This window comes from Heloderma suspectum, chromosome 4 (assembly GCF_057233095.1).
Source record: "Heloderma suspectum isolate Gila_16-S chromosome 4, 16-S_ref, whole genome shotgun sequence".
Classification (NCBI taxonomy): Eukaryota; Metazoa; Chordata; class Lepidosauria; order Squamata; family Helodermatidae; genus Heloderma; species Heloderma suspectum.
Genome location: NC_139461.1, coordinates 260,288,766 through 260,302,368, shown reverse-complemented (window position 1 = coordinate 260,302,368; position 13,603 = coordinate 260,288,766). Strand labels below are relative to the sequence as shown.

Below are 13,603 nucleotides of genomic sequence, written 5' to 3'. Positions count from 1 at the left end.
CTGAAGTGTAACCTTCTACAGTTATATTTCCAATATGCTTAGAACACTGCTATGGATCAAGAAAGGAATTAGGGTGGGTTCCAGAAAACCAATGTGCTCACATTCTCTGGTTTGACTCTGAAGATGGGGAATGGATAAATTTTAATTAGATGTGGGGTAAAAAAAGCCACTGTGCTCGAGGCACAGTTCTGAGTTTCCCAAGACTTCCTCCTTATGAGCTGTCTGATGTGGTCCAAGTTTTTCTAAATTTTTCGGACCCTAGTTGAAAAAAAAGATGCTTCTTTCCTCTACAACTGCTCCTTATACTTCCTATATGCAAATAGTGCTGTACAAAAACCAAACTTTAATGCCTCATGGTGTCGAGACATTGAGAATTTAGTAGACCGGTCTGTTACCCAGCAAGTACACACATCTGTTTTGTGCGGGTATAAAAAACACACACAGAAAAACTGGGTTACATCTACTAAAAATTAGAAGAGTCCCCAGTTTGCAAGAAGGTGTGATGGTCACTATTACACTTGAGATACACAAGAAACCAGTAAACATCTGAATGGTAGTAAGTTTTAAGCAAAAGGAAATGCTTTGACACTTACACTGAATAAGAAAGGCCTTTATTTTCAATGTGAGACAAAAGTGTACAAAGCCCTTCCTCCTAATTAGTGGGGAAGGTGTACCCTTGCTTATATAATGCCTCATTTTGCAGTACATAAACATTTGACTTCCAAAGGCATTACTAATTTAGGAAGCTTTGCCCATAAAGTCCGAGGTAAGCAAAATACTGCCACAATAGAAAATTATCTGTTAAAATGCAAATCAAGGTTTTACACCTTCGCACGTACGTTCTTTCCGGCTTAGAGAAATATGATTTAGAACAAGCCTTTCTGAATGTATTCACAGAAATAGATGCTAGGAGAGAGTTGAAATAAAATCATTAAGTGATGTGGTCCTACAAAATAGAATGGCTCTAGACAAGATGTTGCCTCAGCAAAGAAGATGATGTGCTGTAATTAACCAATCTTGCTGTTTCTTTGTCAATCATGACAGTAAAATAGAAACAGATTTGGCAAAAATAAAAGAGGCTGTACATGTTTTACACCAAGTAAATACTGACCAAGTAAGAAGATGGTTTAATTGGCTAGAAGACCTTCTCCCAAATATTAGAATAGCACTGAAACATCTGCTAGCCAAAATCTTAATAAATATACTAAGAATTACTCTGTTGATTGTCTTAGCAATCCTAGTGTAGAAAGTATCCTCCTGACTCTGCCAGAAAGCAAGAAAGATGCAGATAACCCTGCAACACAAATACCTCAGTATGGTAGCTATAGAAAAAGAACCTGACTATGCAGAATTACAGGCTAAATATGAAGAAATGCATGTTATTGAAGGAATGGAGGGATATAGAAGCAATATATTGAAGAAAAAGCAAGTAAGCTAGGCCAGATCGAAGTGTGATACTTCCTTTAGTATGGAAGCATCAAAAGGGCGATTAATAAGAATCATTTTTATTTTGCTAAAAGATCATTTTAGCTTGTCTGCTATAACTAAGAGCAAAGGTCAGATGCACCCTAGCAGCGGGCCTTAAGAAAAGGGGAACCTAAGAAAAGAAACTTGGAATGCTTCCATAATGTGCCAGACGTTTCCTAGAACATATTTGCTCACTTTGCCAACTGTTGCTTTCTAACTTTGCTAATTGTTGAGTCTGTAAAAGCTTTGCAATAAAGCAGTCCTAATTTAGAATACTCATATGATTAAGAAACTGCTGTGAATAGCGGATATTAGATGCCATGTATGGTGATATACTGTGATTTGTCCTCAGGCCGTTTTTTTCCTCAAAATATATGAATATGTTCTAGAAAGAGTTGTTGTTTCCCCTTTTGTTAGCGGTCAATCTTCATGCATGAATAAAGGATTTGTGTTAACTCAACCTTGACCTCCAGCCTCATTCCTTATTGAGCAGAGAACCTGACAGGTATCAGACAAATCTTAAGTTGTGCAACTTCTTGAATGTCTAATGATACCTGCTTACTACAAGACTAACCGGAATCTATATATGGAGCTGACTGAGAGTGAAATTTAGGGTGTCTTGGTATGGTTATAAAGTAGAATGAGCTCTGATTCTCATATCTGTATTGTGAAGAGTCTTCTTTAAAGCTTGCCTTTCGGTTTCTCTTTCTATCTTCCCAGCCCCACCAAACACCAGAAGGAAACCTGAATGAGATAATTTCTTAAACTACAAGGCCTTTCAATATTAATGACAGAAGTAGTAAGAGAGAGGAAGTGAAAATAGCACAGGATATGTGTGTGTGCCCCTTCTGTATTGCAGCTTACTTAGGGCTTACTTTGTTGTAGTCTGCTGTTAGCCTTAATATCTGTTGAAATGAGAGGGTTATTTTAAGAGAAGCTCACTTTCAGCATAGAGTAAATTTGATATGAGTATGGCTGTAACAATATGTCAAATAGCACTAGGTGTTTCTGCATATATATGGAACCGATACGGAATAGCAGCAACAGCAGCAAAACTTTTATTCATCACTGGAAGTGTAACTTCAGGAAAGCATTCTGTGTACATCATATTGCTATGTATGTTATTTTCATAGAACTTGGGCATGATAAAGGATGTTTATTGTATATCTTACTTGTGGAACTGAGCTCTGTCTGTCCCATACGTCTGTGTGCATTAAGGCTCCTATTTGTGTGATTTCTTACTATGATGAATGACACTCAAAAGTGCTGTCACCTGATATGCTACCAGAATTGGATTGGAGAGTATAGTTCAATTAATGTGTGCGTGCACGTGTGTGTGTGTTATAAATGTGTATTTTGTTAAGGTTCCAGTGTGGCTTCAGTTTGAAATGACAGTTAGGTGCTTTGGTCAAAAAATGATAAAGCCAAAAGTGACTGGTGGCTGTCAAGAAGTGAAAATAATCTTGAAGATTTACATGATGCATTTACTTGGAGTTCTGTATTTAAGTGGGGGGACGGACGGACGATGACTTCCAATTTTGGGCTGCATAGTTGTGATAGCAAAATAAATGAAATATGAAACAGGAAGCGTCATTCTCAGAAAGCTATGTTCAGAGCCTATGTACTTAACCTCTTCTAAAAAAATGGTATTGATATAAAATCTCTTGAGGTTTTTAGACGGGTTGTTTATTATAAAACTGTAAAGTAAAACAAGACCATTCCATGTCCCTTTCCATAGCTAGGGGGCTACGCAATCCTACCCAGATAATCAGCAGCCTCCGAACTTGGAGGCTGCTGAATATCCAATGCAGGGTGGAGAGCAGTGGCTCCATACTCCAGCCACCCTGCATTTCTTCTAGATGGGCATCTAGTAGCGGCCCCTTGGAGGAGGAGGGAAGGTGGCTAGGGCAGCCATAGGAAGTGGCATAAGGCAGCCACCCTGGTCATCCTTCCTCCCCATCCCCGGAAACATCCCCTTTTCCCCATCTTGGCACTCCATTTTCGGAGTGTGGAGAGGTAGCTGGCTCACTTCTCTCTACGCCAGCTACGAGGAGGAAGGGGTGGGGAGCGCAGCTTCCTATGTCTGAGTTCAAAGCCATGTCTCTGGGAGCCAGGAAACAGAACTATCCTATGCCCCCCAAGATGCGATCTGGTGGGCATAGGATTTCTCTCCCCATTGATGAGCAGGAGTCTTTACTTTCAAGTCTTTAGAAATGTGGCTCAGAGTTACTTACATACAGTCAGGGCCAGAAATATTGGAACAAGGATAAGTGTTTTGGCAGTTGGCCTCTGTACACCACCACATTGAAGTTGAAAGGAAACACACCCAGATGGGAGCGAAGCCAGGACTTTCAGCTGTAATTCAAGGGGTTGGACAAAAGTAGGGCACTAACCATCCAGGAAGTGCAGCCAGTGGCATACACACACACCCATCATTGCTGGCTCATAAGTAATGGAACAAACCAACATCATTTCAAACTTAAGGATCGCCTTTAATACCTGGATGAAAATCCTTTGCAGTCAAAGACTGCCTGAAGTCTGGAACCCATGGACATGACCAAATGCTGAGTTTCCTCCCTTGAGATGCTTGGCCAGGCCTTTCCTGCAGCTGCCTTCTGCTGCTGCTTGTTTGTGGGTCTTTCTGCCCACAAGTAAGTGAAAAACATGCTCTCTTGGGTGGAGATCAGGTGACTGACTTGGCCATTGAAGAACATCCCACTTCTTTGCCTGGAGAAACTCTTGTGTAGCTTTTGCTGTATGTTTTGGGTCATTATCCATCTGCAATATGAAGTGGCATCCTATCAGTTTGGCAACATTCGGCCGAATGTATAGGCAGAAAGTATAGGCCTATACACTTCAGAATTCATTCTGCTGCTTTTATCAGCAGTCAGGTCATCAATAAACACCAGTGACCCGGTTCCCTTGGCAGCCATACATGCCCATGCCATAACACTGCCTCCACCACGTTTGACAGATGATGTGGTATGCTTTGGATCATGAGCTGTTCCTTTCCTTCTCCATACTTTCCTCTTCCCATCATTCTGGTGCAAGTTAATCTTGGTTTCATCAGTCCAAAGAATCTTATTCCAGAACTGGGCAGGCTTTTTTAAGTGTTTGCTGACAAAGGCTAATCTGGCCTGTCTGTTCTTGAGTGTTACCAGTGGTTTGCACCTTGTTGTGAAGCCTCTGCATTTACATTCATAAAACCGTCTCTTGACTGTAGATGTTGACAATGACATGCCTACCTCCTCAAGAGCGTTCTTGACCTGGCTAGATGTTGTGAACGGGTTCCTCTTCACCATGAGCAGAATTCCGCGGTCATCCACTTTGGTTGTCTTCCATGGTCTTCCAGGCCTTCTGCTGTTGCTGAGCTTGCCAGTTAATTCCTTCTTTTTCAGGATGTTCCAAACTGTTGTATTGGCCACTCCCACTGTTTTGGCAATCTCTGATGGGTTTATGTTGTTTCCTCAGCCTAACAATGGCCTCCTTCACTCACATGGACACCTCTTTGGACCTCATGTTGGGAGTTCCAGTGAACAGCTACCAAATGCCAATGTAACACTCAGAACCACCTCCAGGCCTTTTCTCTGCTTGATTGGTCATGGGGTACCCAGGAAACAGGCCACACCTGGCCATGCAGCTGCTTGTCAGCCATTCTTTCCATTACTTGTGAGCCACCAACGATGGGGTGGGGGCTGTATGCCACTGGCTGTACTTCCTGAATGGTTAGTCCCCCACTTTTGTCAAACCCCTTGAATTACAGCTGAAAGTCCTGACTTCGCTCCCATCTGGGTGTGTTTCCTTTCAACTTCACTGTGGTGGTATACAGAGGCCAACTGCCAAAACAGTTATCCTTGTTCCAATATTTCTGGCCCTGACTGTATTTGCACAAAGGACCCAGTTCAGGAGACAGTGCCCTAAACATCATGCATTGTGTATTTCTGTTGAATTGCAGTAACTGAGCTCTGGAGAAATGTAAATTGGCTTTGCAGGTTTGATTCATAACCCTGTACTGTGCTTGTTACCTTGACTTGGCACTATATTACAACTACCATAACCTTTCTTAATGATTTTACTGGTTTTCAGGGCTGCTAACTAAAAATGTATAGAATCCATATTTTTTATAGTTAAACTAAGCAGCCTTGTATAAAAGCTGTAGCCAGTGAAAATTACATAGTTTATATTCAACGAACCTAGTGCAAAACGTAAACATAAAATTGGTTTAGAACAAGGGTGCTTTCCAGATGAGATTTCTCATTTATGGAATTTTTGAGATGTTGTCATCTTCCATTTGCAACCCTTCCACTGCTTCTTCTTCCATCATTGTTCTTGCCACAGAAAACCAGTTAAGGAGGAGAAGATCGATTAGCTGCACAATTCCTTTTGGTTGGTAGTGCTAGGAGTGTTCTGTCTGGAACTACCCTGAAGTAATAAACCTTGTTGTTGTTCTACCATTTCTTAACTAGGGTGAGTAGGTACAATGATCCATGTAGTTGGCCTGAAGGAGGAACTAAATTCTGGGGTAAGGCCCTTATTTCTGTAGCCTTTTTATACATCATAAAATGATGGGCAAGCTTTTTCTGTAAACATTTGGGCCAAAGTCCAACATCGTTTGGCATTGTCATATCAGACTGAACATACAGGACATATCCTTTTAAGGATCCTTAGACCTGCCATGAACTTGGTACTCCATTTCCCCTTGACAGTCCTGGCATGTAGTTCCCACTCTTGTTGCCAACTCCACAGGATGAATCTTCTTTGCAAAACTGTCTGTCAGTAGGAACTCCCTGATTCTCAGCTCTCCTTCCTGTGATGGGAGGCTGCCTATGTGAGGTTTTCACCAAACACCCTTTGCCTACTCCTGATTGGAGGGTTCCTGAAACCTGTCAGTCTCTTTCCCGCATTCCCCAACTACACAGAATAAAGTTGGGTGTTTCCCTTATGTCCACCTTTTACTGTAGACAGCTGTGGAGACCTGTGTTCTTCATATATAAATCTTGGAATAAAGTTCATTTAGTTGAAATCTAGGATTTAGCTGCCTGCCTCACACCCAAGGAATATTCTCCCACATGCTAGATCATTTGGCTGTTCTGGCTATGTGCTGGTCTGAGGGGAGATAAGGAAATGCTGGCTGAACCTTGCACATTAGTGTCTGTGGAGTTTATCTTGCAGTGGACTCTCTTCCTGGTTTGAATTCACAGTGTGTAGCATTCCCTTCTACACATAAATAAGAAAGGACAGGAGGATGGTGGTGGCAGAATTCTACCACCTCCCGGGGGCGGGGGGGGGAGGAGAGATGTTTAAAAAAGCCTCCATTGCAGTCAATGGAGGATTTTTTTAACACCTTCCCTCAGGGTGGTGGTGCAATCTGGGAGGGGGGATGGGTATGTGTGGGGGAAGGTTTAATCCCCTGCTCCCAGAGCACTGTAGTCTCTATTCTAATTGGGGCCACACATACTTAAAGGAAGGAAAATAAAACTATCACACATAGATATTATGCATGATTAGCCTAATGTTTAATCTTGGCCCTTAGTGAGTTTAAACATGCCTAGTTCTGCGCTTTTTGTGGCCTTGCACTTTTTCAGGCTGTAGAGAACCATAATATTATATATTATGTGAAATGTTCTTGCTTTGTTCACCACTGTAGCAATACTAAATCACACTGACAGTACAAAATATTTTTATCCAGAAGCTGGTTTTTGAAGCTTGCAAAATGACATGGTTCTCGGGGTGTGTGTGTGTGTGTGTTTTCTTATAACATTTTGACTTATTGGACTTCCCCAATTTGCCTTATGCTAAGTAATTTTCATGTGCAATTGGTAGAAAGTGCTTTCATTGTGCTTTTATGTTTTCATGAAGATTCTTCTTGCATGAGCAGTACTGCATATTGTTAGGGGTCATAAACTATTCTCTTGCACCTTCTTTCTAATGCTGCTTACACCAAACCTTGGTCACATGACGATAAAACAGTGTTTTGTTTTGTTTGGTGTGGTTTATGCAAGACTCCATGCAAGGGAATGTGGCTACTAGGATACTAGCATAGTGGGATTTTGTATATTGATTACTGTACAGCATCAATTGTTAATAAACTGTCTTTGGGCCTGAAGTTAGAACAGGCCTGGTTGATCTTCTGGGGATCCATATATCTTGAATCTGGGGCTGTAGAGTTCTCTTTTAGTTTTTATTTCTGTCAACTTATGCCACCCCTTTTCTCCCAGAAAACCAGAGGCATAGTTTGCCTACACTTAACTACAGAAGTTTTTTCTCCCCTATTTTGAAAGCAATGGCAACTGATGCATAAGTATTTTGGGATCACTCCAAAATGAGGCCTTGGATGCTGCACCTTAAAATGGTTTTCCTAGGCCTTGAATGCTTATCACTAATGATATATGGAGTATTTTTATACAACTAAGGTGTCTAATATTGCTAGCCAGTCATGTGAGAACTCTGCACTGCGGCATCCATGAACATCTTCAGCGTACCTCAAAGTGCAAGTGTTGGCACTGTGCTGGTGGGAAATTGGCAGCATGGGCTACATTCCAAGTAGACTGGAATTCAGATCTCATGAAGCCTGTGCAAGGCACGTAGGCACCTATTGAAATTTTCCATTGTTATCAGTCCCTGCTAAATTTAACTCGTTTACTGACCTTCAGAGTTCTTCTCAAGAGTGACTGTAAAGGTTGTGTTAATGGGGCATTTTGATCTTTCTACACAAGGGTATTCCTGACTGTTTCCTCATTTTCTTTTTGGTGTCCCCCCCCCATTCCCTGTCTGACCTTCTTTCAGTAGCACTGTTCAGGCCCCTTCTTTCTGGAGTGATGATACTTTTTAAGTATCCATCAGCCGTTAGTTTAGAGGCAGTGTTGTCATCAAGAATGGAGAGATCTCCTTGTTACTCTTACAGGAAATGGTATAGAGCTAACCAGTGCAATAATTTTATTGACAATGTAAGCTTCTCAGACTGTTGCACTTAATTGTATTAACTCTGTAGCTTGAGGAATGATCTTTGCTAAGCATCATAATGCTTCCTAGTTCTGTTACTAATATCCTGACAGAAACTAGTCCACTCCTCTTCAAATTCACCTGGAAAAACCTCTGTGCAGCTCCACACAGGCACAGAGCAACAGGAATCTAGTGTAATGTGATCCTTCTGACCTCCAAAGGTATACAGGAATCAGTTAGCAATGGCAACATTGAGAGCTATTGGCAATAGATGAGCATCTGGTGTCTGTGTGTGTTCTGAAAAATCCTGAGAGATGTTACCATGGAGAGCAAGTGAGCACTGGGGGTTCTCAAGAGTTACTGGAAAAGTAACTAAGAATGGGTTGTTTAAAGCATAAAAATAAAAAAGTTCTAGGACTAATATTACATGGACTTATATAGAGAGGTGAGGATTGAAAGAATAGAAAAAGGAGGAGGCTGCAAATGACTACAGAAGAAGGAATGCATTTGCAAAGTGGAAGAAAAATATTTGTTCAGTTTGCTTGTGTCTTTGGTTCTTTTGTTTCTTTACCTAATGAGTGGCTATAGTGATACAGAAATGATTAAAAAGCTATCTCCTTGCATTCTTAAAAAAAAAAAAAATAGATGTGTCTTTCTCTGTGATACTAAGGGATAATGAAAATTCAAAATGTTTAGTTATTGTTCAAACTGGTTTCAGCCTCCAGTGATACTCTGTTTACTGAATGCCACCAGTCCAAAGTGTGATTCATGTGATCGTTTGAGGGAGTAAGGCCTTATTACAGATTAGGCTCACTTGATGTGCATTTTGCTGGTGGTCGGGTGATCAGCATGACTTGAATTGACGTGTAGCCTCTGGGCAGGTGACAGTTCGTAGTGCACCCAGGATCCAGAATGCCTTTGAGTAATTGTGCAACTTTTGTGCTAAAAAAAAACCATGGGGAGTCGGTTCCCATATGTTTGACTGATGATTGTGTCCTGATTCCAGGTTGACCCCTGAAGAAGATGAAGTCTAAAATGAGCCCCCTAAAAGTTTCTGCTAACTGGCCTTTGTGCTGCCTAAATGTTGTAGATTTGAAATGCAATCATTTCAGAGCTATTTAATCAGCAGTCACATACTTTTGAAATACCTTGTAATTCATCAGTCCTGTGTGAGAAACCTGAGATTAATTTGCAACTCTCTAGTCCCATATGATTAATGTCTTTGTAATTAACTTTTTATGCATCAATTTTATGGCTGTGCTGTCTGTAAGTAAAATCATGCACGTGCGTGCGCGTGTGTGCGTGCACACACACACACACACACACACTAACTTTAGGATTTTGCACGGGCAATGTTTATAGTAGAGTTAGAATAGATAAAGAAGTTAGTTTCTTCTAAATCCCAGTAGTAGTCTTTTTTTCTTTTACTTGGTCATGGGGAGGATGGCACAGTCTTGAGCTGTTCAGATCCAGCTTTGGCACTGCAAATGCCAATTACTTGGTTTAATATAGGAAACTAACTACCACAAACTGCTAATTGTTAAGGTAGCCTTCTCCAACCTGGCACCCTCTAGATGTTTTTACTATAACTATTATCCTTTAGCCCGCACAGCCAATGGCAATGCTGGCTGGGAATGAAGGGAGTTGTTATCCAACAGATCTGAAGGGTGCCAAATTGAGAAAGGCTTTGTTAAGGGCTGGTTTTGCCATAATGCTAAACCATGGTTTAGTGTTCTTAGAATGAACCTAAACTCCTCCCTGTCTTCCCCTTCCTCCTTCATTGTGGCCATAAGGAGTAATTCAGAAACTTTAACTTTCATTTTAGTTTAACTACAGGTTTCCATGTGTCACGCCCGACTTTCTGACACACTCTGGCAACCTGACACAGGATGCACAGTAACAGTGAAACAGATGAGGTTACACAGCCAGCTTTCCAGCAAAGCTTGCAGCGTTTATAGACCCTAATATATCAGATAGCCTAGGCAGAGGCTATTGGCATGTTGCTTTGTTCAAGAGAAAGTTCCAAGGCTAGAATCCACACAGAGTCAAAGTCAGAATTCAAGTCAGAGTTTTAATGATACAAGATTCAAGGCAGACAAGAGTTCAAGATTCACAAAAAGTTCAGGCAAGAAAGTATTCCGGGCAATTAAGATGTTCCCAGCAAAGACTCTTCAGCCTCTGCACCAGCTTAAGTATAGGGGAGGGGTTGTTAAAGCTCCCCTTCTGACAGGGAATCAGGCCCGTAAGCGAGCACTACGTCTAAGAGGCCACTTTTGTTCTGGCTTTTTTAGTTGATGCTGTAACCTGGGAGACACCCCCGAGCCCCCCTCCCCTGCAGAGTCCTCCTCCTGCTTTGTTCTCACAATCCCAGGCTGTAAAACAGAAGCTTCGCTTAAGGCCAAATCTTGCAGCTGTGGCTGATAGGGAGCACCATTTGCCTTCCACCTGAAATCAGATGGGAAGCTAGGCAGCGCTGATCTCCCAGGCCCTGGGGTTCCAATGACTGGTGTGGGTTCTAAATCGTCCTGACTCTGAATCAGACCATGGCTGCAAAGCTGTAGAGCCCACAGTTCTTGGGTTAGGCCGACACTATGACAACTGAACCCAGGCAAAACTGGTTGATCTTAACTGTGGTTAGTAGAAACAAATTAATTTCAAACCATAGCTTATGAAGCTGGTTTGTTTTCTCTAACTATAGTTAAGATTAGCCACAATTTAGGTTTTGGATGACACTTAAAGACCTGGTTCGCACTTAACGACAACCAATTTGTTTAAAAACCAATGGATTGCCATCTTTTCTGCTTTTACTGCATAACCCATGATCAGCTTCTTCATAGGTTGTGGAATGCACATGTGAACTTGGACCGCTGGGTTGTTTAGCCCCTAAACAACCCAGCAGTTATCCCATGATTTTGTTGTTTGTTAATCACTGGTTTGTTTAGCCCCTGAACAACCTAGTGGTCTGGATTTGCAGATCATAATCTATGAAGGAGCCTGTTGTCTGATGTAGGGGGAGTTTTTAGCTTGCTACGTCTACATGCTGACTATCTTGTTCTGTTTTTTGCTTTTGTTTTGCAGAACTTTGATTCCTAGTTGAATTACTACCACTTCAATCAAGATGCCACCAGCAATTGGAGGCCCCGTGGGATACACACCACCAGAAGGAGGGTGGGGCTGGGCTGTAGTTGTTGGTGCCTTTATCTCTATTGGCTTTTCCTATGCATTCCCCAAATCCATTACAGTATTCTTTAAAGAGATAGAGGTCATCTTTGACGCATCTAGCAGCAAAGTGTCCTGGATCTCCTCCATTATGCTGGCAGTTATGTATGCAGGAGGTAAGTTGCAAACTGAAAAGACTGCATGCTTTTACTATACAGGCTTGACTTAATTGCTGTTTATATTTTAGTCTGTGCTTTAGCAAGAAGAAAGAAGACATTGTTAATAGATTTGTTTTAGGTACCTTAAATTTAGTTTCCCATTAGTAGAATAAACTTTATTGTAATAACCAAATGGGGAAAAAAAAACTGAGGCCAATTTGTCCTGCTTCTTTGCAAAGCTCTAAATAAACTATTTCCAGGGAATGCTTGTTTATGTAATTCTGTACTTACACTCTTTTCAAAGAGTGTCAGTGTACACTCTGACATCATGTTCCAGAAGGCTACTCTAAGTAGTAAAGGCAAGTGCACAACTAGTTTCAAAGTTAACTTAGATAAGGAAAGAAAATGGATGCTGAGCTTTGAAAATCACAGGAAAAGATGTGCAGGGGAAATGAAGAATTGGCTTTCAAAAATATTAATTCCTTTTGCAACTGTAGCGCTGAGAAACATGGCCTGGTAAAGAGTAGAGTAGCTATGACTATGTGTACTTGTTTCCACTCTGGCTTCTTGCATCTGGAGAGGAACTGCATGCTGTGAGAGTTTCTACCTTAAGATTCTACCTTATCTCCTTTTGCTGCTTTTCACAATGACAGTGGATTACAGTTATTTAATTAATGATGTTCTGTGAAAATTAAAGCCATTGGTAATAACATTTTATGTGTGTTTATCTCAAAGCCCAACTTTTACTACAGTCTCAGCCCTTTAAATAGAAGATATGATGAAGTCAGAACAAAGCTCGATCAAATTTGGGTTTAAAGAAAATCTACTTTGTTTTACAATGAGTAAATGGAGAGGCAGGATGAGGCTTCTAGTTTTCAGAGGTGGGTTGAGGATAAATAATTAGTTTGCTCTTCAAATAGTTCACTATAAATTCCATACTTTGTTTTCCCTAGAAGCCTATTCACAGGCTATGAATACCTATCATTGCCCTTGGCATTAAATAAATGTGTGGACAGGTATGTATGTGAGATATTGTTAAACTACTTTGAGAGGCTCTGGCAGGATAAAATAGGATTTTTAAAATAAGTCTGAGAGATGGAGAAATTGAGAGTGTGAAAGTGTATGAATTGTGTGCTACCCTGCAAAGTGTATAACAGTTTCCCCGATCCTGATGCCTTCCAGTTGTGTTTGACAACAACTCCCATCATCCTTAGTCAGTGTGTCCAATTTGGTTTGCTGGTCTATAAAGATATATATTGCAAGACCAACATTAAGGCAGTAGTGTGATTCAGATATTACATACACAATCCAGTAAACCATAGTTTATTGGGTTAGGGACAAATTTATAGGAACAAGCATTCCCCCCTTCCCTTGCTGCTTACCCTTGTTCAACCAACTTCATAGAAGACTGCCTGGCTTGTTAAACCACAGTCTGTCATGTTAACTGAATCAGGAAACTGTAGTTTAGGCACTTCCTACAAACCAAGATCAAACTGATCATGGGTTGTAGGGTGCACTTAAACCACAGTTTCCTAGTCTGGATATGGCGGCAAACATAGATACCCAAAACACAGGATCTTAGGATTGTTTCAACGCAATACAAGGCAATCACAGAATTGGTCTTGTTTTAGGACAAGTTTGTAGCCCTTGTGCAACTATGTGTCTACCAAAGATAGGGCTATAATCCTAGCTTTGGCACTAATGAATCTTTGGGCAAAGGTCCAGCCGTGGAACCCCGAACACTCCTACAGATTGTTCCTAAACCCAAATTACATACTGCCCCTTGAAGCTTTGTAACTTTCTGCATAAACTTTTCCAAATTCTCATGACTGATTCCTTTCTCAGAGATACCAGAAGTAGTCATTGGGAGGACAGGA

General features: G+C 41.1%; 1 protein-coding gene across 1 annotated transcript in view; it reads left to right on the top strand.

The window, feature by feature from the left end:
* The window catches only part of SLC16A1 (solute carrier family 16 member 1), a 63,522-nt gene that overhangs the window by 27,297 nt on the left and 22,622 nt on the right, over positions 1–13,603 (top strand). Inside the window, exon 2 of the mRNA XM_084853473.1 lies at positions 11,488–11,744. Coding sequence (XP_084709599.1) covers positions 11,528–11,744 — 217 coding nt within the window. The 5' untranslated portion in view covers positions 11,488–11,527. The remainder of the gene's footprint in view (positions 1–11,487; positions 11,745–13,603) is intronic.